The sequence below is a fragment of the Pseudochaenichthys georgianus genome, chromosome 24 (genome assembly GCF_902827115.2).
Source record: "Pseudochaenichthys georgianus chromosome 24, fPseGeo1.2, whole genome shotgun sequence".
Classification (NCBI taxonomy): domain Eukaryota; kingdom Metazoa; phylum Chordata; class Actinopteri; order Perciformes; family Channichthyidae; genus Pseudochaenichthys; species Pseudochaenichthys georgianus.
In genome coordinates this window covers 14,665,542-14,692,354 of record NC_047526.1, presented here as the reverse complement: position 1 = coordinate 14,692,354, position 26,813 = coordinate 14,665,542, and the positions used below count along the sequence as shown (strand labels likewise).

Below are 26,813 nucleotides of genomic sequence, written 5' to 3'. Positions count from 1 at the left end.
TGCCTACTTTTTCTTAATAGAATGTTATGCGTTTTGTGCAGTCCAATTACATGAATAAATGATGATGCCTGCCTGTAAGGCTAGGAGGCACTGCATCTGTCTATGCACACAAATGGTCTATGTGCAGCTCGGTGCGCGCTGATTAACATTCCGAGCACAGCACCTCTGGTCAGAAATTGAGCCGGGTCGGTGGATGACACAGGAGGTGGAGGAGGGGGGCGCCAGCAACCTTTCACTCAATCTGGATTAACTCGCACTGAGCCCTGCGTCGCCAGCAAAAGCCCGTGAAAGCGATACGAACATCTGGCTGGATTCAGCACAGCACCAGTCACTCACACACACAGCGCTGGAGATATTAAAGCAGCCTGCCGCTACAAAGGCGTTTTCTCTTCTTGGAGGTGCACACAGGCGGATGCGCAGTAGACGCGGATCCCGCACAGCTGCAGCCTCACAGCCACAACGGGACCCCTCTGGGCTGCGTTTTCCATTTTTTTTTTTTTACCAAAGGGGAGAAGCTGAGTTACATATCTCCGATGTGAGCGGATCGCAGAGGAGTCGTCCTTTAACATGCTGGCCATGGATTTCTTGAAGGGCATCGCTGGTTCCACAGGCCATCACATGTTATAGGAGCCAAGACGCGTGTTTTCGGGACACCTGAATTATCACCACGGACGGTCCCATTTTTGGCAAGGCGCTCTCAGAAATGCTCCCAGAGGAAATCAGCTCCAACCCACCCTCCCCTGACTTGGCTTGGTGTTTCATCGGCAAGGTAAATTCTATCATTTACAGGCTGCGATTTGAGTGAGGCAACTCTTTTGGGGGACTGTATTTCCAAGAGGCGCAATATTGACTTGAAGTAGTTCTCTCAGGACCATATGCAAGGCTTCAGAGGGTTCCGTGTGACAGGGGTTGTGGCTCCACCAGCCCAGGACCTGCACCGCAAGGTCAAAAAAATCGCCTCAATTGCTTCTCATCGCCATTAGATATCAATTTTATTTGTAGTATCCACTTGGCTGCATTCTCTGCTGCTTTTCCCCTCCCTACAGGTGAAAGTGAGACTCATGCATAATGTTGCCATCATCCAGCCAGCTCTCTGAATACGTGCAGGATAAGATGTTTCTTTGTGTTGTTGTTTGTTTTATCAGCACCGATGATCCAGTGATGTGCTTGCTGTGGTTAAACTGATGCACACCAGTCATTAAGGTGTGATGAAGACTAAATTAGCCTAAGTAACACAATTGATAATGACTGTGTGGGCAGGGGGGGTGGGGGGCGTGTTGCCAGGTGACTGATGAAGACAGGTGGAAATGTGATCATGGTGATTTTCATAAAAGGGTTGAGGTAAACCTGATGGCCTTGTCTTGTGTCGAGTGTTATTATCACATATCTCATTATTCACGAGTGCCTCAGGCACCATTGTAAAAACCAGGCCCACGCCTAACGTTGCTGCTTCTATTTGCTCTTACTGATCATTTAATGCACGGAGTGATATAGATCAAGTGCTGTACCTATCACTGATATCAGAGAAGTGATACGGTTCCTCAGCAGCACAGAGGCTGTTCTGCAGACCGGCTCTACATTCGCTGACCCCAATTTTTACTCTACTCAAGAAAACCGTTTGTCTTTGCTAAAGATGTGCCTTTATTAGGATTTTAAACTTACTTGAGGTTATTTGACATTCACATCATTTCATTTAACCTGATGATGTGTATATGAGTTCCTTTCATTGCACAACACAATAAGAAGAGGGAAGATTATGCATTATTTAGCCATTGTGTTGCTGTGTGAGGTAGAACAAGATCCAGTGTCTTTGAAAGAGTGAAAATGACTCAATGTATTTTGATCATGTATTACATTTCTGCTTTCCTTATCTTACCATATTAAGGCTCTTCTCCTAAGAGATGTAGCTTTTATCGTAAACTTCTGCACCTTAAACTGCAGGTGAGATGGTAGATTTGACAGTCTACATGCGTTACAGCCATACTCTAGAGAAGATTCACATGAGGAGGCATATTGATATTCTGAGGTGGTGTTCGGGCATCGCTCTTTCCGGAAGAAAATCCCAGGTCATAAGCCTCTCACATCAGGGCACGTCACAACGGTGAAAGAATTTAGATCCAGAAACAGTGATCAGCATCTCAATTTGGCCCGTTCAGTCTCCTGCTTTGATAGAAGACAGCATCTAAAATATGTTTTCTACTGTTGTTTGTCGACTGACGCTCCTGTCATGGGATACCTAAGGTATCACAGAATTTCCCGTGTGAAGGAAAACACTTGGAATTGCAAGGGGGAGTTGTAAATGCTGATGAACAGCACTTCTATTGATGCAGTGGGGTCTGCTTAGTATGCTGTACCCCTGGCACACACAAACAAACACACACACACAAACACACACAAGCTGGTCTGCCTGAAACATAATTTCACATCAGAGAGCTACATCAAGTCATTTAGTTTTATTACGCACAACCCTGGGAAAACATTGTCTCCGATTAGCTGAGTGCATAACCTGCTTTATATCCGACACACAATGAGTCTGCTCCAGCCTTCAAACAGCACCCCAATTACCAAGGGCTTTTTTCCTGTATAATATAAGGTGATCTGAAAATGTGCCACTGATTACATCACACCCAAAACTGACGTTTTCTGTGTTGCCATGGCATCAGGGCTGTCACCCAAGAGCTATCTCATTCTAACATTGGCAGGCGGTGTAGGGAAAGGGTATCACGGCACATACACTCATTCACAAACACACATGTGTTAGCTAGACGCTCCATAAGGCATCAGTGTTTGGTCAGGATGTTTGGACACGAGCGTTTACCCGACAAAACTGAATTTCTAGCGGCTCAGTCCGAATACGATTCCCTTTAGCAGCAGCAGCAGCAGCTCCATTTGGGCTCATAAAGCAAGCAGGCGGAGGACCCATTTCCCTGCTTTGTCGATACCCTTTTACCATCATGTTCCAGCATCAGTTTGCCTCCTTGACACAACTGAGCTTATGTCTGGCCGACAGACGTCCGGCAGATTTTCAGAGAGTAACCCAGGTGAGCCTCGCCGAGTCGTTGCCATGTGCCACGCTTTACGGCCTGCGTGGAGGCATAGCAGGCAGACTCCATCTCATTAACTTCCCCTCGCAGGCCTGCTTCCCCTGATTCCCTGCCCAGACGTGGATTGCAGTCTTTCTCACATGAGCTACAGCATAAGTTAGACCATCTGAAAACATATCCCCCATTACCTCACCAAACGATTGGCATGCAGTGTGCTGCATAAGGCTTTTCAGAATGCTGCCCCAGGGAGACCAGAGATATCCTCTCCTACAGTCCACTGCTGCTGCTGCTGCTGCTGCTGCTGCTGCTGCTGCTGCTGCTGCTGCTGCTGCTGCTGCTGCTGCTGCTAAGCATGAATGTCTGTCTCCATTGCTGGGGGTTGTTGTGTAGTGAGCGACCCCTATTAGGCACACATCCACCCACCGGTGTGTGAGTGTGGGTGTGAGCTGTCAGTCTGTTCTGTCCTCTGAGGGAGAAAAGACCTGCTCAGAGGTAGTAAACGGACATTTGATTGACTATGAGGGAGACTATGGTTAATGCATCAGTAGATTATCTGTTTTCTTGTTTATTTGTGGCCCTCCCATGTCACCTCATTATAATAAACAGCCCAACCTGGAGGATAATGATTTTCTGGCAGGGGGCGGGACATTAAAAGATTGTGTGATTGATGAACACATTGATTGATTATCTTCTTATTTGTTCATGTACCTGATGAGTGCAACCTGTAGTGCAAGTCCCTGTGGAACAACCATAATGAAATGCATATCAGGGGGACGGCGACAGACATTTGCCTGCCCCTTCTCAGCAGCGAGGGGGCTGTCCCTTTTGTCCTGACAGAAGGAGGTTTGTAGGGATTACCGTGGCAACCATTCTCTTCACATTTGGCTGAGTTTTCAGCAGCGCGAAGAAAAAAAGCACCCATCTCCACAGAGTGAATCAATATCACGTCTGGAAGTAGCAGGTCCGCTCCATCTCATTGCACATCCAGAGGCCGTGTCATTCACAGTCAGAGCAGAAGGTGGTTGGCACACACACACATGAAATAACTTATGTACATCTCATCTTCTATACTCCACCTTGGGCTACTACACTTTGCATCACAGCGCTTGGCACGGAAGTCGTCTGCCACCTTTAAGAAGTCTTAAAGGGTCGCAACAACATTTATTATTGACTCCACAGTCCATTTGTCAGCAGATCAGATCTCGGCACCACTGCACCCCAGGTCCTCAGAAAGGGGCTCTTGTGTGACTTGGTAAAGTTGTCCCCTGTAAAAACGGGCCGAGACAGACATTGATTCATCGCTGCTCGATCAGCACTTTTTATGAAAATGTCACGTCCAGCGCTCTCACTTCAATGATATCTTCCCTCCCTTTGCTATGATGGGCCATATAACTCGACCTCTTTCCTGCCGCCTTGTCAAAAGCTGTGATACATTTTACCCAGCTGTCAAAACTGTTTTAGGCGGATGCCACCATGGTTTACGTTAAAAACCTTGCCCCACATGGCCAGCGTGTCAATCTCACTCCGTGTGATGTTTTCTCTGCTCTATGATATTTTCACGCACACTCTGACTTTCAAGGTTAATACGCTGCCAGTTGTGTGTCACAGCTGCGGTGCAACGGAGGCTTTGGAAGCATGAAGGTGCTCAGTTGGCAAGCTCTTTGCTGAGGCCAGAATTTGATGCACTCTCTCCAAGACCCTGCGTCGACAATGGAGACATTACCAGCAGACCACAGACAGCTATAATCATAACTCAGCCATTCTCTTCTGTATTTAAAGGTTAGGCTTTGGATTTTTAATACAGTTGTGGGATTGCATCTCTTGTTCCCTGTGTTTGATAGGATTTGTGTGTCTTTCTATGCGCTGTAACCGGACACCCAGAGAGCTGATACATGTTCTACCTAAATGACACTAAAAGTCAGCTCTTAAAATAATCACGGATAATGTCGCTGTCGTTCTAGTACACGGTCAGGGTGCACCTGAGGAGCTGTGAACTGATCTCCACTGTCTTAGTTTTATGACATGCTATATCCCTGACAAGGTCTCAGGAATCATCAAATGGATGCTTTCTTATCCCCCATCTCGGCTGTGTCATAAGTAAGAGTAGCAGCAGAGAGAGCAAGAGAGAAAATCGATAGCAAGGCATAGCACATACTCGCTGAGGCCCAATCATCCCTTCCTATTGGTGATACGATCCTGGGAGATTTCCGTCTAATTCTGACGAGGCTCTGAACTGCCAGTCTAGACTTTCATCCTTCTATACACCGACATAAAAGGACTGCCATTATCACATCAAAAAAGTATAAGCGAGTCGGGGCTTACTTAGAGCTGTCACAAAACATCATACACGATTTCTGGGGATGTTTCGCTCTCAAGTCTGCAGGTGACTAATTAGTTTCATGTCTAATTGCACAGCGTTTATTGTTTGTTCAGGCATCGACTCTCTTAGTTCACCGCTGAGAATTTGGAGAACAAGTCTGAAATCCGAGCTGTGAGCAATGAGTGTGCCTCAAATTTAGCGTAAAAAAGCTTTACACAGGAGAATCTCCAATTCCTGTTTTAAAGGGGGAGCTCTTATTGCTGTGTGATTACCCAGCTACAGAAATTACATTGTGATGATTATAATACAGCTAACAATTCCTGCTTTGCATTTCTAAACAGCTAAAAGAGTAATAGGCACTTCTCTTTCTCTCTTTTTGCTTGGATGTTTTTTAGGTGTATTAACCTGACTGAGAAGCCAAATGGAGTCCCTCCTGGTTTACCTGATAGTCCTCGGTGTGGGCGTGAAGGCCCACAAAGTCCAGGTCTGCCCCAAACGTTGTGTCTGCCAGGTCCTCAACCCCAACTTGGCAACTTTGTGCGACAAAAAGGGTCTTCTGTTTGTGCCCCCGAACATCGACAGGCACACGGTGGAGATGCGTCTTGGGGATAACTTTGTAACCAGCGTCAAACGCAAAGACTTTGCCAACATGACAAGGCTGGTGGACCTGACCTTGTCTCGAAACACTATCGGCTCCATCGCACCCCTCGCTTTCAAGGACCTGGAGAACCTGCGAGCCCTTCACCTGGATAGCAACCGTCTGTCCCACATCATCAACGACACCTTCAGCGGCATGTCCAAGCTGCACCACCTCAACCTCAACAACAACCAGCTCGCAAACATACACACCGGGGCCTTCAATGATCTGACAGCGCTGGAAGAGCTGGACTTATCCTACAACAACTTGGAAAGTGCGCCGTGGGTGGCCATTCAGAGGATGTCCAATCTCCATACGCTCAATTTGGACCATAACATGCTCGGTTACATCCCAGAGGGCACCTTCTCGGGGCTGCAGAAGCTCAAGAGGCTGGATGTGACTTCCAACAAGCTCCAGAAGCTTCCCCCTGACCCTATCTTCCAAAGAGCCGGGGTCCTGGCCACCTCTGGGATAATGGGGCCCACGTCGTTTGCGTTGAGCTTTGGAGGGAACCCGCTGAGGTGTAACTGTGAGCTTCTCTGGCTGCGGAGGTTGCGGAGGGAGGATGATCTGGAGACCTGTGCCTCACCGCAACACCTCGCCGGGCGCTATTTCTGGACTGTCTCAGAGGAAGAGTTCCTGTGTGAGCCTCCTCTCATCACCAGGCACTCTCAGGTATGACCTCCAACTGGAGCCGTGCACTGTATGACACAACACTCACTAATGTTAGAGTCTCTGAGCCAGACGTTAGACTCTGCCTCAGTTAATCCTAGGTGGCACTTTCTTTGACTGTCACACCCAATGTTAGCTTTGCGAACCAGACGAGTCTCACAAGACCTGTGGGTCTCATCTGGGTAGCTCAGCTAACGGAATAATGTCAAATATATTGGACTTACTTAAAACATGTGATCAAACCTTGGCCTGTGATAGAATTCTTAGATAACTTCTTGAGCAGAATCTTTCAGTAACCATTTTAATAAAGCTCTTTGCAGGTGCATGAGGATCTGCACTGAGCTCTTATTACACAGGGAAAGCTTACAGTGATTTAGTCCTTGATTCATGCATCCAAACTAAATGATGTGATCAAATCCTTGCCAAATAACTACAGCTCCTCTCATTTACATTCAGTAGACTTATTTTGCATAATTGCAGAGGAAATGGTGTTTACTTGGACTCCATCACATACACTGCGATGTACCGTCACATTGATTATCTTGCCTTCATTAGCATGATAATTCAATATCATGACAATGATCAATCGGAGAATATATGTATAGGGAATACACACAACATCATCAATAAGAGCATTTACAATAATATATAAGCCAAAGCTACAGCACATATGGTAACTGTTTGTACAAAGGGTTTTCCACTGTGTCTCTGTGTTAAACATAGTCCTCCCACTAACCGCCGTTCCTGCCTCTGCCTCAGGAGCTGCGCGCGTTGGAGGGTCAGAGTGTGACAATGCGCTGTAAGGCCAGGGGGGATCCCGACCCCATTATCCACTGGATCGCCCCTGATGGACGCCTGATGTCCAATTCCTCCAGGGCCGCGGTCCACTCAGACGGCACGTTGGACATCCTCATCAGCACGGTCAAGGACTCCGGTCTGTTTGCACCCCCGAGGGCTGTGCCTGAGTTGTTGACTGAACAGAATTAGTTGTTTGCTCATGTTCGCAGAAGGCTTTAGGGCTGAAGTATTTGTCGACATCAGGCGATAAAGTTCAGAGCGTTGGATTAAAGCCACAACGGAATACAAAAATGACTTTTTCACCTTGTTGGCTAAAAGTCATTTAGCTATCCTTTTGCCAACTTTTGACTTTCTTAGACCTTTTTGTTTTATAAGAGTAAATCAACAAATGTTTAAAAATGGCAACTTTTTTTGGTTTCTTGCTGGGAGTTAGATAAGAAAAATTATACTATCTCATAAATAAATTATGATATTATAAATGAAGCTAAAGTATAGCAAGCAGCCACTAAACTTTGATTAGCTTAGACAGAAGGAAAAAGCTAACCGTAAGCATACTCACAGTGTTATAAACTTTATTGATTCCACCATTTGCTGCTTTTACAATTGGGGTTTTGTTTAGGTTAAGTAAGAGGGCTATAATATGTTGATTAGTGAGCTTTAGTGAAGCTGGTAGGTTCCTGCTGAAATTAGAAATGCTAGCTTTTCTGCTTATCTTAAAGTATATTTGCTAAGCTAAGCTAAATTGCTGCTGGCTCCAGATTTAAAATCTTGTGGACAAATATGGGACAGGTGCCAGTCTCTGGCTTCAGCATTATATCCACAGACAGAACATTTGTATCAATCTTATCATCAAACTCTTGGCAGGAAGGCAAACAAGTCTGAATTCCTACATTTCTTTATGCTAAGATACAAATATATATCATTTTTCAGGGCACTACTACATCATATTCCAATTAATAAAGGATGGACATTAATCAATGTAGTTGTTGTTCTAGGTTCCTTCACCTGCGTGGCCTCCAACCCGGCAGGTGAAGCCCAGCAGACGGTGGATCTTGTCATTGCCAAACTCCCTCATATCACCAACAACACAGTCGCAGAGCAGGAGCCCGACCCCGGGTCATCAGATATCGCCACAGTGACAAAAACGGGGGTAGAGGCTGGAGGTTTGCCTCTGGGGAACGCGAAGACGAGCCAGGAGAAGAAAGTAGTGATCGCTGAGGCCACGTCCACCTCGGCCATGGTCAAGTTTAACTTCCAGAGGAGTATTCCTGGAATACGCATGTTCCAGATCCAGTATAATGGCACCTATGATGATTCACTGGTTTACAGGTAAACAATTATTACTGGCCTGCTGGGTTAAACAAGGTTAGAGCTAGTTAGAACGTTGAAATATGGGCCAAATAACACCATTTAATCCAGTAAACAAACCTTACATCTTTATCTGGATGTATACCAATGCATTTAAGATGGATTCATAATATTAAGAAGTCCTTGATCCCTGTTTTACCTTTAAAGTCTGCTTAAATCCATCTGGATGTTTAGTCATTAGGAACTTGACCTGGATTTTGGCATTATTATTTGATGGTGTCTATTAATCCCATCAGGAAGACAGACTAATGCGCTGTGTTTTACTCCGTATTCTTTCACTCATAATCCCCCTGTATCATTTACTTTGTGCGAAACCTTGATAATGCTTAATCAACAAAATCAAAACAGAACGTCAGCACTAAGCTGCGGACTGATAGAAGGATGAAAGAGTAGTCAGCCAGTGTTTCACGAGAAGCATCAGAGGCTTTCGCACATCTGAGAAACTGGCGTACACAGCACTCTTTCATCTCTGGCCTCTTTAACTCCATATTCAGTGCTTATCACTGTTTTTACAGGATCGTCGCACAAGCCCCTTTTTTCCACAGAAACTTTGCTCGAGTACACATATGGTTTTTGGCAGTGACTACTGACATCAGGACACATTAGGGAGTTGCCTCTGTAATCTTGATGTTGAGAGCAAAACCTGCTTCCCCAGTGACAGAAAGCAACCTTTTATCAGTAAAGACGCTGGAGAAAATCAAATGCCACAAAAGATTACGCCTAGACGGATCTTAAATAACCCCTGGGAGATAAATGATTGTCACATCATTTTATCCCTTCGACACAATAAACTGGATAATCTGATTTGCTTCGGTTTCTTTTCATGTAACTCTCCCTAATCTGTGTCATCACGCTTTTGTTTTTCCTTTTTACAGAATGATACCCCCGACCAGTAAGAGCATCACGGTTAACAACCTGGCGGCGGGAACGCACTACGACCTGTGTGTGCTGGCCATTTACGATGACCAGGTGACCTCGCTGACGGCCACCAGGGTGATCGGGTGTATCCACTTCACCACAGAGCCGCAGTACCTGAGATGCCACTTCATGCAGTCCCAGTTTCTTGGCGGCACCATTGTGGTTATCATTGGAGGGATAATTGTGGCCTCAGTGCTCGCCTTTATCATCTTCCTCATTGTGCGCTACAGGGTGTGTAACCAAGGAGATACAGATAAGGTCGGTTTGGCTGTGTTTTGTGTTCATTCTTTCTGATGATATTGAATCAGGAGTGTCTAATAGAATTGCTTTAACTTTGTCTCTCTTCTGTTACTTGTCTCGGGTCATGTCAGGCTCTAGAGATGGGGGATATTCGCTCACTGAGCAGTGATGGGCAGCTGCAGGGCTGTGGGGTTCCTAAGTCCCTCTCCAAGCCGGTCCTGCGTCCCGAGAAGAACGACAAGGAGTGCCTCCGGATCTCCCTGCCGCCTCCGGAGCCAGCCAAGCAGAAACAGCCCGCCGTTGAAGCCTCCACCAAAGCCACCATGCCAGACTGCACTGTCTCCAACTCTGCTGCCACTCACAGCTGGCACCCGGCCTCCCCTGGCGCTCCCCGGCCCAAACGCTCCACCGCTCCACCCAAACCCTCAGAGGCTCGCCGGGCTGATGTGGAGCTTGATAACATGAACCGGAATAACTCGTCAGAGGTTCAAATGAACACCGCCGTCGCACTGGCTTTTCCTGGCCAGACCAACAAATGGACCGCAGCACCCAGGGGTCCGCGGCCCCAGCCAGCGCCTCGACATTACATGACTGTACCCGCAGGGGGAGTGAGGGTGAACCGCAGGCACTCCCTGAACGCTGACTCATATGTGGAGCACTGTTATGTGGCTTACCCCAAACCCGGGGCCAGCCTGCGCTCCAAGAGAAGCCTGTCGATGAGCGTGGAGCTGCCGCAGCTGGACGGCTCCACGAACATTCACCGGGCCAGGGACAAGCTCTCCAAGTCTGAGTGGCTTCTGGAGAGCACTTTATGATTTGGAGTTTATCACCTGCGGTCCCTCGTTTCTTTGTGGCCCGTTGTGGAACAGACAAGGGATTTAATGCCTCATTTTGAGCTTTTGTGCTCTCTATTGACGGACCTGTAAGCTTCTCTCATATATATGAGGGCAAAGCAGGCACACAGGGTTATTGGGAAACATTTCAAAAATATGTTTTCTACCGTATACCCTATCAAAGTCGTCTTTGTAACGGCGTTTGACGAGACTTTGACGGAAGGCACAACGATGTATAAAACAACTTCATGTACAAAAAATGTTTAGTTGTGTGAGATGCTGTATATTTCAGTACAACCATAGGTGTTCATGTGGTATTGGATGCAGTCATCTGGACATACTGTATTATAACCAAGAGAGAAACATGCAGGGGGTTATTATACTCAGTGTCATTGCCTGTTACTTAAAGTGATACAATCTCTGTAGACTTTGAACATGCTTCTAGTCTCCAGCTCTACAGAGAGACGGTGACTTGTTTTAATTACCTTGGTAGTGGATGGAGAGTTTATGAATGTGCTTTACATCCCAGAGGCGTTGGAACAGAATGTAGTAGACAGACAGCGCTCCATCTTTCCATCCGACACCCCCAAACAGCACAATGCAGTATTTGTGTGGCACAAGTCGACTCAGCCTAATACTGCCCTCCGGTTTGAATCGATACATTTTTATCACATAATTACATAATGACTCCACTCTGATAGGATTCCTGTCATGCCTGATTTGAGCGACAATTGCACCAACACCAACAGCATGACAGGTGCGGATAGTGATCTGATATTACGCGACGATGAGATGCAGAGGAATGGTTCCATATTTCCATATTTTTTACTTACTGGCGTTATCGTGTCACGCAGATGACAACCATTGTAAATGAACTTGTCGATGTAAGAGAAATGATAATCACAAGTATGGGAGGACGTCAGCTCTTGATTTTGCTGTTGTTTCTGTTTGATGTTTACCAGTATAAATAAAACAGTGATAAAAGGGACAAACTCAGACTTATCTCATTTTCAGCTTGGTGGATTTCCCAACTGTTTTCACATCATAATTAGAGAGCAGCCCCCTCAAACACAAAGCAAGCATCCCTTAGTTCAGTAAGCCCTGGCAGCCAACGCGGTAATGACTTTGCGGTTTCAGTCGTCTTGCAGCAGCGTAATTCCCCTCTCTGCGAGTTGTGGATCTCTCACAGATCCCTGCCCTTGTGTTTGTTCAAAGAGAGGGGGAAAGCAGAAGATGAAAAGAGGCCATGCTAGTCACCGGGGACGCCTCTCGCCTGCGCTTCTCACTGCTCTCCTGACACCGCCTCGCTGAGCACTTGGATGGCAGCCGCTGCAGAAACCTGCTGCAGGGAGGTTAGACACCACCTCCGCAGTGGGAACCCGTGCACGACTAATTCTACAGTTACAGTAAGGTCTCCCTGACAGCAGGACTGACATGATATGCATTATTTGCTGGAATACAAGCTCTGATTCCTCGTGTATTTCTGTGTTCGGTTGCTGCCTGATTGATTTTTCCATACATGCACTGGTGTGCCTCTCTCAGCATGAAGCCCCGAGGGACGCAGCATTGGGATGAGAATACAGCATGGCGCAGGATGATCTGCATACTGTGTCCCAGGAACACGTGCATTGCCTTCACCAAAAGAAGCAGGTGTGATTGCTTTTATTCCGGATGTTCTTGCTCATTGTGGGTGATTAAAATGCCGAGGAGCTTGCCCTGAACCTTAGTTCAGTCTTTGGCAAAAGCCAGAGGTGTGTGTTAATAATAGATGCATTTGTGAGGGAGAGAAACAGAGAGCGAGGGGAGGAGAGGAGGCGAAGCAGAGAGGAGTTGATGGAAGGTTTTGTGAAACAAATACGGCAAAGGAGGAGGAGGAGGAGGAGGAGGGTGGGAGGCAGAGAGGCAGGGGTGAAGATGAAGGAATAGAGAGGTGCAGAGAAGAAGGGGAGGCAGCTCAGAGACGGAGAATGAGAGAAGGGAGGGAGGTGAGAGCGAATGTAGAGCGAGACAGAGCAAGGGAAGGAGGAAAGAGCATCCTTTGTAAGCCAGACTTTCCGTATTCAGTGCCCCTTCAGAAGGGGGGTGAGAGGGAGGAAGAGGGGGCAGCAGCGGGTCGAGTGTGCGGTGACAGACCTCATCAGGAGGGGGGTGAGCCCTGTGGCCACATCTGAACCACACGTCCCCCCCCCCACCATCAACACACCGCACACGCTTGACCCGCTTCTCCATACCCCTGTATCCTGGCCTTAGCTCCTCCAAGTCTTCTGTATTGCATCACGCTGACTCACTCAAGATCCTGAGCAACCCCTCCCCGGCACTGGCCCACTTGAGAGCTGAACCTGCCAATCTTTCCGAGTCTGACCTGCCTTCCTCACACACGCACATACAATCCTCCATCATCTCTCCGGCTGGATTTGATATGCTGCTCAAATGCCACCGGGGGTTCGAGCGTGGAATTTTGATTAACCACCCCCCCCACCCCCATCTCCCGTCTCTCAATCGTAGCCTCAATGTTCTGCTGATTAAATCCATTTGATGCTGTCACTGCTAATGAGCTTTTCAATCCTTTGTGTGACTTCCCCTCGCTCCTGACAGGACGAGTCTCTTTACGGAGCACTTAAACCGACATGGCACTATTTCCCGCTTTCATGACAATCATGATGCGGGCGAAATCGCATTGAAACACTGATGTGTCCAATTTGTGGTCCTTGTCTTATTTAAAGAGGTCATTGGGCCTATATTAACAAACGGAAGAGCCTATTAAAATCACGGTTAAGTGAGGGGTTATCGAGAGGCTTAAATGAAGAAGACAGAGGTCCTTCAACAAGTGTGTTAGCACCTTGATGCTCTCCAGGCCTCAGCGCGGTGTTTCATTATCTCCACGCACCAGGCTGTCTTAGTCAGAGACACACAGGAGACAGTGTACCCTGGCAAGCGTTATCCCTGGGAGAACATGTCGAGAGAGCCTGGGGCCACATAGACCACTGATATCCCTCTCAGGGGGGGAGGGGGCATGGTGTCAAATATGCACAGGCAATTCCAAAGACGATGCATTATTGAGAGCAGTAAATGGGTGCAGGGTGAACATCACGGCTCATTAATAGTGCATGTGATTACTGTGTCCGGGAAAACAGCAGTCTGGGCAAGGGGGGAGATAATTGAAATGGTCAAACCTAAACTAAAGACGCGCTTGTTTACTCAGCAACAACTGTTACTGTCTAGTGGAACTCATGATTGAGGTCGATGACTTATGATGTTAATTGCTCACACTGAAAACCTTCCCGCCCTCCTGACCATTGTTTACCTTTCATTCGCAGAATCCAGGGGTCTCGAGGAGGGTTTGGAGCCCTTCATTTTGTTATGGTCTGCAGCTTTGCAGTCGACTCTGATTCAATTACCGATGGGTTTTAGAGCAAAGACGAGAGACAGAATAAGTGGGCCTTTTTAAACTCCCATCAGTACATGGAGCTGTCGGCTGAGTGAAGGTCACACACCGGGGGTGCCGGCTGAGTGATTTACGCTGTTTTGACATGCAGACTGACTAAGTGACTCAGCGTCATGCTGCAGCACAGGCACCAGATTTGGTTTGACGTGAACCCGGATTATCGTGTCGCCCCCCTGAGGGGTTCCCATGCCGAATAAACAGATGCTTCCTCCTCTTCCCCTCCTCTCGTGCTGCCTCCCCTCCTTCAGTTACATATGCTCCAGGGTGATGGACGACAAAGAGCCGGGCTGCAGTTTACACCAGACATACCAAGCACCATTAGGAACCATTTGCCTGATAGCTGCTATCGTTTATACAAGTGATTTGCTCCCTGTCTCTACACTGAGCGTCCCCCTGTGATGGAACTTGCATTGATTTGCCAGGGCTAGAGATCACTAAGAGTACTAACATTACAGCAGCAAAGCAGATGTGCCAGTCAGCGCGCAATATCTATCAGCTGCTGGTGAAGGGGAGACAGTTTAAGCCTCTTTTAGGCTCCAATTCACAGTGACTTTTCCAAAAGTGCTTATGCTAAACTTGTTATGGCTTCAGGCTTCTGGTAATGGAGGACAGGAAGCTGTTGAGAGGTCGTGGGCCACATTATTTTGCTCACTCATCATTACAGGAGTTCCAAGTACCAAGTAACTATTACATGTTACAAGAAGGGAAGAGGGGAGGCACATCACTTCGACTCAAGTCACACATTTGAACAAATCTAAAAAAGATTTGGAACACCATTTGGACTTTAACCCCAATGACACATGACTTCAATTGGACTTGAAACCAATGTTGTATTTCAAGACCAAAGATTAAAGCATTATCTAAAAGTCTGCGACCAATAAAAACATTTCCCATACTTTTCTGAATTAACAAAGGGTCAAGTTATTCCTCACCAGGAAGTCCACCCTTAATTCCTCACATGCACATAACTATCAGCATCCTATCAGGTTGCAGAAGTAAACAATGAACAATGAATGAATGCTGTTACTGAGCGCCAGTTGGAAAACATTATACCGTAAATTGATAACGTACAAGAACTAGGCGGTGAAGAATATTGCAGTATGCAAAACGCCAGGCCGAAATTGCAGAAGAGGCATTACGACTTGTTAAGGACACTTAGCTCTGAATTAAGAAACTTGGGCCTCGGCTGTCTTCAATTGGGACATGACTGTTTTGACTTGGCACTTCCTTCTTTTCAGACTTGACTTAGGACTCGTAGTTGGACTCTCTAGGCTTGACTTAGGACTCGTAGTTGGACTCTCTAGGCTTGACTTAGGACTCGTAGTTGGACTCTCTAGGCTTGACTTAGGAATTGACTTGGGATAATTATTTGGATGTCAGACATGACTATCGACTTGCCACTTGGGACTTGTCAAGCTTGACTTCCAATTTGACAGACTTGACTTGAGACTTGAGACTTGGAATGGAATTGATCAGACTTCAGTGCAAAGACTGAAGCCTTACTTGTGATTTCCAAAACAATGACTTGGTATTGGCCCCAAACCTGCATGTTCCTGCATGCGTGCCTCGCCCACTGCTGAATCATTTATACACACGCACACACACACACACACACACAAATATGCATGGCTCCAGGGCCTGCATAGCCCGCTCACAGTCGGATTATGAATCGCCTGTGTTTCTGTGTGCTAATCTTATTTATTGCTCACGGTGATCTCATCTAAGTGTGGATGTTAAGTTGAGATACCAAACCAGGGTGTCACATTTCACATGAATTGCACGCGTACATGCAAACACACAATGGAATGTAGACAGAAAGAACAGAGCTACAGCCCCATAGCTATTGTTTGATCAGGTGTGTCATCCACTGCAGCTAAAGGGACACAGCAGCGCGGTTACAATTGAGACTGTCAGGAGGCTCTTCATAAACAAGGCTTTAAAGGTCTTTTGATCTGACTGTGACCACATGTTTGCGGTGTACACCCCGCAGGCCGATCACATCTCCGTGCCGCCTGGCTGTCAGTGATTTGAAATGTGGATGCAACGACTACGCCCTTTTAAAGAGAGACCACCTTTAGTGACCGCGTGGAGGGAAGCGGCGACGTGATGAGGATTCTGAAATGAGGCATTCATCGAATAAAGGTCGATTTGTGATTGACGTGTGGGGGCTGATGGGGGAAAGACCAAGGCATGGGGGGAGAGAGAGAGAGACTACAGTGAGAGGAAGAGGAGAGTACAACACTCACACAGTGGTGGACAAGCCTGGCAACCCACAAAGTGAGTCAGTCTGTCACAAACACGAGGTAGAGTGAGCAGCACGTTATGCTACACTGAATAAATACAGAATAAGCAAGCTCGAAGCACAAATAAAACTCAGCTAGCAAGAACTGAACACGCTCCCAGACTTCAAAGCCCTCATTATAATATGCTATGTTGCAGGGCTGCAGCAAATCAATGTTATCATTAGCGATGTTGTGAACAGGAAGTACGCAAAGCCTTAACTATATGACACCAAGCTGTGTTCCTCATTCCTATTTGCTACATTGAAATATGAATTTCAATTTAGGACATTTTCACTTTCACCCATGCAATTTCAAATAATACACGCCCAAAATACTAAAAACATGCACCTATTGTGTTAAATGTACTTTTACTTATAATGGTAACGCAGTTGTAGAAAAAGTGGTTTAAATAATATTTAAACTATCAAATAGCTACAGTATTAAACACCTCATAACATTTAATTTGTCTTTACAAAATAAAAAGGTTGTAAAACGATTCCTGTTCTGGTCAATAATTTGACATAATTGACTCACGTATACAAAAATAAATAAATAAATCATAAGTAAATTGATTACCAATTTGTTTTTGTATTTTGTAAAACGGTGCAATCAACTCTTCAACTTCCAAAAATGAAAATGTTCTGACCCAAATAATTGATTAATTAATTAGAATAAAAATTCAAGTTAGTAGCTATTATAGGCATAAAAAGACAGACATGTATAATTCCTTCTTTAATAGAAATGTTTCTTCTGCCCGTAAAGTGTCCAAACCGGGCTTTTCTGGATAAGCGCATTTTTAAAACATCGTCATTGTCCATGCCGGTTTAAGATTATTTGTCACAGTTTCTCTGATCAGATCGGTCTCCTCCATTTTGTAGATTATTTACGACTTTTGAATCCACATAAACACATCGGCAAAATCCGGCTTACTTTGAGCATGTGTTTTAAACAGTTTAATCCCTTTGTGAATTGTTTCCACTTCCGCCGTCCTTTCATTTCTTCATACAGCGGGAATCCATATGAATTAATCCTGAGTCCAATAGCCATCAAAGTCACTCAATAGTGCTCCTTAATTACGCTTTCATCCTCCTTTAACAACATACTTCACATTCATCCAGTTTGTGACAGGAGTTGTAGCATTTTTGAGACTTTGAAACTTTAATTACCGCTGTTGCCCCCCCGCAACTTCCAACATGAGTCATTTGGGGGGGCTCTTGGGAAAAAAGGTTGGGAACCACTGACCTAGATAATGAATCCACGAATGCTTACATTGTGATGCACACAGTATACTGCAGGCCATGTGACGTGTGAGCAATTGGTTGCATTTCTTACATTATAAACGATCAAACTGTCACTGCGAACGTTGAAGAACCTATTTTGGCAGCAGCGCAGTTAATTATAAAGTACAGTTGACAGACAGAAAGAGGAGGAGACGGTGTACACAGATAGAGAGGGAGAGAGTGAAACTGAAGGCAGAGGAGAGAGAGAAAGGCAGTCTATATTTAGGCAGAGAAAGATAGCTGATAAGAGGAGCAGGTGAGATGCAGAAAGATTCATTACAGCCTGTACTGTCCTCTGGTGTGACACAAATACAACATAAACCCCCAACTGCCTTGACATTCACGAGGGTGGTGTGCACTTCTGGAAAATGTGCCGCCGACAGGGTGGAGCTGTACGTGTGCAGCGGCAGCCCTGGTATTCACGGGGTATCTCAGCCTCTCACACATACTCTCACGCTCTCCTCTGTTACCTTGGCAACATATTTTCTGCATGGAAATAGCATCTCATGCCGTGCCCGCCGCGCACAAAAAGAGAGAGAAGGCACTTCAATAGATTTAAACATGTGTAGAAGAGACTTAAGTTACAGACTACAGACTGGATGGAATTGAGTTAGACTGCTCTGCATGCCTTAGCATCACATTGTGGGACGGAGGATAGTAACTGACAGGCTCTCACTACATGAAGCCAAGCAAGACATTCCAATTATGTATTTGCAGAATAGAGTTGACTCCGTTGTATACCAGTTGATGTTTACACTGGGGGTTGTGTGCATCAGAATGTTTTCATCAAATATGAATATAAAATGTAGCTCTTAACAAGCCGAGCACACCCGGGGAAGGTCCCTGCAGATATGTCATTAAAGGGGCCCTATAAAGCTTTCCCCTTATGTGTAGATGTATGTGCAGTAAATGGTCTGTAAAGGCTCAAATCCCTGTGTTCCTTCCAGAGTGAGTTTCTCTCCCACATACACCCCCCCCCCCCCCCCCTCCTGAACATTAAAGCATGGAAACAGGTCACACGAGAGGCACAAAATACAATTATGAACCTGAAATTGAACCAAATATGTCCTCTTTAAGGCTTCCAGAGAATTATTATATAATGAATCATAAACAAAAATGACTTGATCTGAAAGGCTTTTTTGGTTTAGTCTCCACTCACAGGTGGAGTGCAGCTGTAAGAAGTGTCAGTATCTCACCACTGTTTTGTATCACTGTGATAACCCTTTGTTTGCTCCCCTGCCAGTGCAACACCGAGAAACTAATGAAAGAAAATCCAGATTGTAGGTGAGATCTCACACTGCTGCAAATTAAGCGAGAGTAGAGAAAAAGAGTAAGAGAGAAAGAGAATCACATCCAGGTGAACACGCAGTCCAGAATGAAAAATAGGAGAAAATAAAAGTGCCTTGACTCCTGGGAGAGAAGCCATAATGAAATAAGCATCTGAAAGAGAGCAGGTGTTGGAGGCTTGACAGACTTCAGCTGCATAACAAGTAGTGCATTTACTCTCCCCTGACTTTGTCAATCAAACAACCAATCCTGTGAATAAACGCTCCCTTAGAAAAAAAGAAAAAGGGACCCCAAGTGGAATCATGCCTGAATCAGCCTTTACATACTCTCACACACAGCGTTAGGCTCAGGTAGAGGGAGAGTGGTTCTGAATTTAAAGCAGCTCTATAAAAGACAATGCTACATCAAAAATGCACTGGAGATAAATCGACGTTTCCCCTCACCAGAAAAACAAAACATCTCGATTCCTCCTGGATAAGTTGTGACAGAAAGCGAGAGAGACTCTTCAAACTCCCCCCCACACACACAGAAGTTGGTGGATGTGGGTTCAGCACCATGGAGAGCACTGATACCGGGGTACCAGGCACTACAGATCAGTGCCAGGAGGGGGCAGCAAGAGCTGGTCTGGAGTCAGCAGCGGGATGACCAGGATCAGGCCAAAGAGCAAGGATCTTAGCAGGACAGCTGAGGTCGACAGTTGTGCTAATCCTGCTGCCTGAGCAGAAAAGGGAATGGATTTATGTGTAAACTCAAAAACTGCAAGTAGAGAGGAAACTCCATTGAGATGATGCAGCTGGTATCCTGATAAAATATGAATGAAGAGGGTTAGATTTATTTATGTTTTTATTTCTCAAGAAAATACACTTTGGGAGGCCTGTGGTGTGTTTACTAACCACAGGAGTATGAAGCTGGATTTTGTGAAGGTGAAGTAAGTCGTACTTAAAAATGTCAAATATTTACTGATTTCAGAATATTAAATGGACATAAATCGCATTTAAAAGAAGTTTCCTTGGACTCTAGGAAACTGTTCTGGACAATTTACCTTCAATCATTTGGATTCCCTGCCCGTCTCCATTTCATGTATTTGGTACAAAACAGTTAGCAGGCCGTTGAAACTTTACATTTTATTACGGCAGCCTGTAATATTACTTTTAAGAGAACACATATGTGGGTTGTTTTGAACGTGCAGTTTTAACGTTTTTGAAATCCAGGGGTTTGGACATTTCAATGAATGTGTCATTAACGTGAATCAGTGCCACGTGTGTAACGACTCAGAAGGGATGACTTTAAATGAGAAAAAGGATAAATATTTGACAGCAATACAGAAGTCTAATGGCATTTTGAATCATCACATGAGTTTCTATGCACCAATTACCACTATAAATTGGTGCATAAAAACTCATCCGAGTGCAGGAAATGAAGTGTTTGACACTCAGCGTTCCCTCGGGGAATACAAACGGTGCAAATCGGTGTTGAAAAAGGATCCGACAGCATTTCAAAGTTTTTGTTTGGCTGGTTACCAAATGTTCCTTTCCAAAGCAGGTTTGGATTTTTTAAAGTACGTGTACATGAAATGTTTCCTGATGGAATGAACACGCAATCAAAACATTACAGTGTGCGTAGGAACAAATGCGCTCTAATAGTATTAGAGGTAAAACTAACGATAATTCTAATTTGTTTAATCTGACAAACGGGATATTAATACTAGGTGCCAACTGCTCTGAAAAACAAATCCCTCATATTGTGATAATGTGGGAAAGAACTTCATTTTAGATGTAGTGGTTGACATTATAAAGCAGGCTGAAAAATACATTTGGTTAGCATCAATATAGATGGAATTTTTAAAGACAAATAACAACATCAATCATAACAAACACTTAAGAGTGTGTGTCTTTTTCAACAGGGTTGGAATGAGCCATTTTATTGTGGGCAGTTGAGATACATGGGTGTAAATATATGAACAAAGGAAGTTAATGGTTGACATCTGTACATTACATTCTAACAAAGAAAGTGATGGTCAGTCCATTCAATGCACGCTCCAGATCCTTTAACTGAGACACGCTCCGAGTAAAGCTTATATACTCATTCATCTGTGTAAAGACAGTTTATAGAAAATATAATGCAACTCATGACTAAAAGTTTAATTGGTTAACACTTTAAATCACACCTCTATCTATGTCTACGTAATTTCAATACAGCCATACAATACAAGTATACACGGTTATTTTGTGGTTAGAGAAAAATACAACCAAAGAGGGTATGGAAATGCAAACATACAGCTGTTTTTAAACCTCTCATATATGTGAAACTGCTCAAAAGAGGCCTGGGGCCTTTTTTGTATCATAGGTACGATAATGCAAGAGGGGAAAAAAATAATCACAATTTTACTTAACATAGCCTGAGACAAGTGTACAATATGCACACTTGGGGAAAATAAAAGCTATGTGAGAAAATAAAAATACGAATAGACTGCTGCTTCTCTTCTTGCTCTGGTAAAAATAAGTCTCTGATGTTTGTCCAAGAGTTCCATCTTCTGGCAGCTAAGTGCCACTGGAGCAACGGAGGGACTGTGTTGGCCGGGGCTTTGGGGAATAGTCTCTGTGTTCCTCATCCAAATATGACAGCAGAAGAAAAGGGGACGCAGGAAAACTAGCTGAATTTCAGTGTTCTTAAGTCTCTTCATCTCAGATTTTTTTCTCCATATAAATCAATAAGTCTCAAGCTTTTCATTCCGTCCTCCAAAGAGGTTTCAGGTGTTCCGCGAGGACGCTCTTTTCTTCGTCTTTGAGGCTGAACGCTGGTAAGTGGGCTCTCATTGGTTATTTTTGGCTTTGGCGTGTGTGAGAATGTGAGACTTTAAGTTGGTTGACTGCGCAAACTTCTTATTGCAGCCGTCGAAAGGGCAGACGTATGGTCGGTCTCCAGTGTGGATCCGCACGTGTGTGCGCAGGTTGAAGTCCAGAGAAAACCTTTTCCCGCAGCCTTCGAAGGTGCACTAAGAAAAACGAGAGCAGCAGGGGGGTCAGTCGCATGCTGATCTTACACTAAATCCAATGTCTGGGGCCATTTTACTCTGCGCCTTTCATTTGCATTAAGAGTTTAGTGTTGGAAATGCATTTTAAGAGTTTCGACGGGGCGAATTTGTAACCTTTCCCAAACCAAAGTCAAAAAGATAAGGAATGTATAACAGTGTCTATCTGCTTTAATGTAATCTGCCAATGTCAACTAGAGCTTGTTAAGAGCATGTAGCACCAGCTAAATTACTAAGAATGACTACTTTACAATTGTATTAGGGTTTAAAGGTTATGTAAAAATTGAACACGTGTCATTTAGTATTTCCCTACAGTGAGGTCTTTAATGCTATCAGACTAAAAGCTAGCGTTAGCATCTCTGTTTCAGCTCTTTGCTGGATTTGAGGAAGTTCCAGCTGCAGCAAACAATGCTACTCACACTCGATATGTTTGCCAAACACAAAGTTTAGTGTTCATCCTAAGAGCCTTTTCTCTTGCAACAACCAAAGTCAAAGCAAAACTGTTTGGTGATAATTAAAGTATGCTGACTTTTTGCCAGCTTTCGTCTCAGTGCTACGACAATATTGAGAATGTAACCATCAAATAACATAGCATAACAATAGGTGATGACCCAGATGGAACCATAAAAATGAAGCTTACATTAGCTTGACAGTACAGCTTTCGCTCCTTTAAACTCTGCTCGCTAAAAATCACCTCTCCGTGAAATTGAGAAAATATTGTTACAAAAATGACTGAGAAGAATACTGATGTTATTGAGCTAAGACTACCATTTTTACCGCAGATGCACAAGAAATTAAAGAATGTGTAAATAAAAATCTCGATATTTCATAGAAATATGTCAGCAAATAAAGAAGGTTCTTTCAAATCTGGAGTATAGTCTCCACGTTAAAAGTCATGGAAAGACTCAAAATGACAATGATTGGGTGATATTTGAAGACGAAAAGTATTACTGGCATGGTGGGAATTGACTTATGAGCAATCAATTGGTTATTATTCCATTCTACTTAGCTTGACTTAAAAATGTGATGGGCTCCTCTATTTAAAATTTGAAAAACTTGAGAATGTATCTATGAGGGGTTTGTGTATTTAGACGCTCACCTGGAAGGGTTTCTCCCCCGTGTGAACAAGTTGGTGACGTTTGAGTTTGGAGCTCTCGACGAAGGCCTTGCCGCACTCTGCGCAGACGTGCACGCGTGGCCCGTGGGTGTGGAGATGCTTCCTCATGGCCGAGTTATCCCTGAACATCTTTGTGCAGCCCTGCAGAGAAAAGAGAGTGCAAAAAGTACAGACAAGGACATTATTTAAGGTTCTTTATATCACATGTAAACTCTTTTAGTTTATTTTTAAAAATCAAATGTCCGCAGCTTTTTGTGCAGGTTAAAATCCTGAAAAGAAGTGGAGCGGCATCTATTCTCCCCTGATCCTGTAATGTATTGTTAACAGCTTCCGACTGCTCATACAGGAAATAAACCTTCGCATTAGCTAAACATGTAGAGTTCAGATAAGGCCTGATTGTTCTTGTAAGTACATGGAAATCAATACAGCGAGTGCTTTCTTCACTCTTAAATAACCTTTACAGAATTGTTCAATTACCCAGAAAACAACAGTGCAAGACTATTAAACAGGAACTGTGAACTCTATTTTAGCAAACAGTGACAGGGTTTATGTGGGGACGACGGCGTGAGACTTACTTTGTGAGGGCAAGCTATCGTCCGAGGAGCGTCGTCCTCTTTGACTTTCCTGGGTTTCATCCTGATTAAGGGAAAAAGGGACATGGTTAGGAGTTTTAAACAAACAGACACATTTCACAAAGCCATGCCTGTTCCACATGTTATCTGCTAGTCCACTTACAATGTTAATTTGTTTTAGTTAATCAATAACCAGAATGGGGATGGAAACATCCCGATATCACATTTCACCTCCAGGTGGAACATGTTGACAGAAAAGTGAAGCCCTATCAGAACTATTATGTGACAGTCTGTAGAATACTTCCTTTTACTTCAGCATATGGTACACCTTCCTTAATATACACAGAGCGTGGTTTTTGTGTGCATATCATTGTTTGTTTTTCAAAGTCTTGATTGTTTATTTTGTTTTCTGAACATTTATTTTAGCATTATTTAGGATTGTACTTTTCCTTTCATTATCTTTGTAATATTTAAATATGAAATCTATTACGCACTTGTCTATGTATCACAGCCCAAAAGTAATGCAACAAAATACAGTTGGAACATGTGTCAAACATTTCTAAATCTGTCTAAAAGATACAGAATTGGTTAGAAGAACCAAGAATGAACAACAGACTAAGAATAAAGTGAATATTTGATGAATGTGTTGAGGGTTAGAACCATGTTTATCTCGCTCTTCCTTTCACTGTGATATTATTTGTGTGCATATGAACCGCAGTTTCCATAATTGGAGTTTTCTCAGTTAACAAGTGTGTGGGAACAAGGTGCTCTGCCACACTCACCTGGCGAACTCTGCCAGCTGTTTGGGGTCTGAGAGGTCGATGCCTGGGATACCACCAGGGGGCAGCTTCTTCCCCGTCATGTACTCCGAGTAGTCTGGAGGGGAGTTCTCCCCGACTATCTGCTCCTCCACCACCGACTCATGGTCAATGTCTTTAGTGTCATCTAGGAAAACATTACAGAGACTGAACCGATAACGCATTGCTGTTTCCCTAGCAACAAGCCTGAAGAATGGAAAACACATCTGCTGGCCCTGAACTCATACCAGGAAAATATCACCATGTTACATAATTACTTTGACAAATCATATAGGAAAATTACATGTTTCCATATATCATGTACCATACTGCTCACCTGTCTGCAGGTTTTTACTCACTGAATTGCTGTAATTATAATGTAAACATGTTGACCATGTGACAAAACTAAATGACCAACTTGAAGGGTAAAAATAAAAATGTATAAATACTCTTACCAATCAAATAAAAATGCCACTACATTTTACATTTAAGGAAAATAACCAAAAGGTCAATCTGAATTCTGGCTTGGATATGTGTTGTTCTATTATATACACACAATCGTCATGTATAATAAAAAACATATCTTTAATAATGTTAAATAAATGTGTAGGTAAATTATTTTATCCTACTTTAACAACCAGCAGAGTGCACTAAATAACTCTATACAGGGCTGTGTTCTCTCAAAACTAAATAGGCAAACTTAATATCAGTGATAAAATGTAAAAATGTATCTCCACTTAACTGTAAAATAAAATGCATCGTAAATATCTGGACTATTAATAGTATTAGTCCGAGCCGTTGGTGGGTAAACACCTGAGCAGGGTTGCATTGCACGCAGTACCATAGCTCTGCACAGAGGCAGTAGTTAGCCCCATGCAAATGCTAAGCTGTCTGGTGAGCTACCACCAACAGCAACCCGAGCTAACAGCTAAACGATTTACTGTCTGAACAGTACCCGGCTCACAATTTCACACACATTAAACGTTTGCCCTTTTTACATAACCCCCATGAGCTTCTGCAGCTGCATTAGAGCAGCACGTGTCCCAGTTTTGGCGGCCTACAGAGATCCTAAAAACGCAGCTGTCTATTTCCCCCTAGCACCGCCGCCATCTCTGCCTGGCCGCGACTATCGCCATTTTTTCGGGGCCGCCGCCATACTTACTAGTCTAGGGGAATATGGCGGCGCCCAGCAACACTTAAAACATGGCCTCCCTTCAAAACAAAAACATTTCAATATGACATAGCAGTGTTTTGCATCGAAAACTTGCATTATTTGTCACTTTTTACGCTGGTGCGACGTACCACTCCAGGAATTAGTCTGGTGCAGCAGGACAACGCCCTGGCAATGAGGCCTCATGCAAAGCTAACAACAGTGACAGACACGGCTAACGTTTACTTACCCGATGCCCACATTGTAACAGAGAACTCCCCCTCTAGTGTCTTTATTTGCACCTGCTTCTGTTCCCATTTTCTTCCACCAGACTCCGATCCGCTTAAATAGCTCTTTTTGCCCGCTTTCTTGCCCCCATTGCCGCCTCCCCGTTTCATCCGACCCACTGAGCTTTTCCCGGCTACAGTCACCAGAGTCTGTTCGATGTACTCGTCCTCCACCCCGGGAGCAGGTACCGGGATGAGGATCTGGTCCTCGAACCCGCTCCCGCCGTCCGTGTGCATGTCCGAGTCATCCCCACCGACCACCTCCTCCCGGGTCTGGACCAGGATCACCTCCTGATGGTGGTGATGGTGGTGGTGGTGATGGTGGATCGAGTTGTGGTCGTCCGAAACTAGCGGCTGGAGCGCGATCATGGGCTGCCCGTCGTCGTCGTCGTCTTCTTCTTCCTCGTCTTCTTCTTCTTCTTCTTCGTCTTCATCATCCTCGTCGTCCTCCCCGCCGACCACCGTGGTCTCGATAGTCTCCACCGGTATCGTTTCCACCTCTATCTCGTGGAGCTCCACGATCTCGGCCGGCATCTCCGAGCCGTCTGTCTCAATGTACAGAGTATCTCCGGATGCCATGTTGTAGTCCGCCAGCTTGCCTCTTTCATTCACGCCGTGTTGTGCTCCTTTTTTTGACCTCCTAAAAACACTCACACACCCCCTTGCTCTGCTCTGCTCCTGCCTCGCTCTGTTCTCCCTCTCGATAACAACTCTCTCCACTCCGTCCCAAGCCAC

At 44.7% G+C, this 26,813-nt stretch overlaps 2 protein-coding genes across 3 annotated transcripts; one reads left to right on the top strand and one right to left on the bottom strand.

Moving 5' to 3' along the window:
• The first annotated feature begins 194 nt into the window (after nucleotides 1–194).
• lrfn5b (leucine rich repeat and fibronectin type III domain containing 5b) lies at nucleotides 195–11,809 on the top strand. Its single transcript, XM_034075710.1, has 6 exons — nucleotides 195–769; nucleotides 5,760–6,676; nucleotides 7,433–7,607; nucleotides 8,467–8,800; nucleotides 9,715–10,015; nucleotides 10,129–11,809. The coding sequence occupies exons 2-6, from the start codon at nucleotides 5,786–5,788 to the stop codon at nucleotides 10,810–10,812; spliced, it is 2,385 nt and encodes a 794-aa protein (XP_033931601.1). The 5' UTR covers nucleotides 195–769; nucleotides 5,760–5,785; the 3' UTR covers nucleotides 10,813–11,809.
• A 9,205-nt stretch (nucleotides 11,810–21,014) lies between these two features.
• On the bottom strand, nucleotides 21,015–26,813 carry yy1b (YY1 transcription factor b). Of its 2 annotated transcripts, none has more exons than XM_034075732.1 (5): nucleotides 26,042–26,813; nucleotides 24,627–24,789; nucleotides 23,848–23,908; nucleotides 23,255–23,413; nucleotides 21,015–22,119 (listed from the first exon to the last, which is right to left on the bottom strand). In XM_034075732.1, exons 1-5 carry the CDS (start codon nucleotides 26,655–26,657, stop codon nucleotides 21,937–21,939), a joined length of 1,182 nt encoding a protein of 393 aa, XP_033931623.1. In that variant the 5' UTR covers nucleotides 26,658–26,813; the 3' UTR covers nucleotides 21,015–21,936. The 2 variants fall into 2 exon arrangements, with proteins under 2 accessions (XP_033931623.1, XP_033931624.1); XM_034075733.1 differs by having other exon boundaries at nucleotides 24,627–24,777.

Bases quoted from the DNA above. Each gene is read 5' to 3' on its own strand.
- yy1b (XM_034075732.1), bottom strand. From the start codon at position 26,657: ATGGCATCCGGAGATACTCTGTACATTGAGACAGACGGCTCGGAGATG. The intron at 24,790-26,041 runs GTAAGTAAACGT...ATGTTTTCCTAG, and splicing joins TGTTACAATGTGGGCATCGG to ATGACACTAAAGACATTGAC. The intron at 23,414-23,847 runs GTAAGTCTCACG...TTTTCTCTGCAG, and splicing joins CGATAGCTTGCCCTCACAAA to GGCTGCACAAAGATGTTCAG.
- lrfn5b (XM_034075710.1), top strand. From the start codon at position 5,786: ATGGAGTCCCTCCTGGTTTACCTGATAGTCCTCGGTGTGGGCGTGAAG. The intron at 6,677-7,432 runs GTATGACCTCCA...CCTCTGCCTCAG, and splicing joins TCATCACCAGGCACTCTCAG to GAGCTGCGCGCGTTGGAGGG. The intron at 8,801-9,714 runs GTAAACAATTAT...TCCTTTTTACAG, and splicing joins GATGATTCACTGGTTTACAG to AATGATACCCCCGACCAGTA.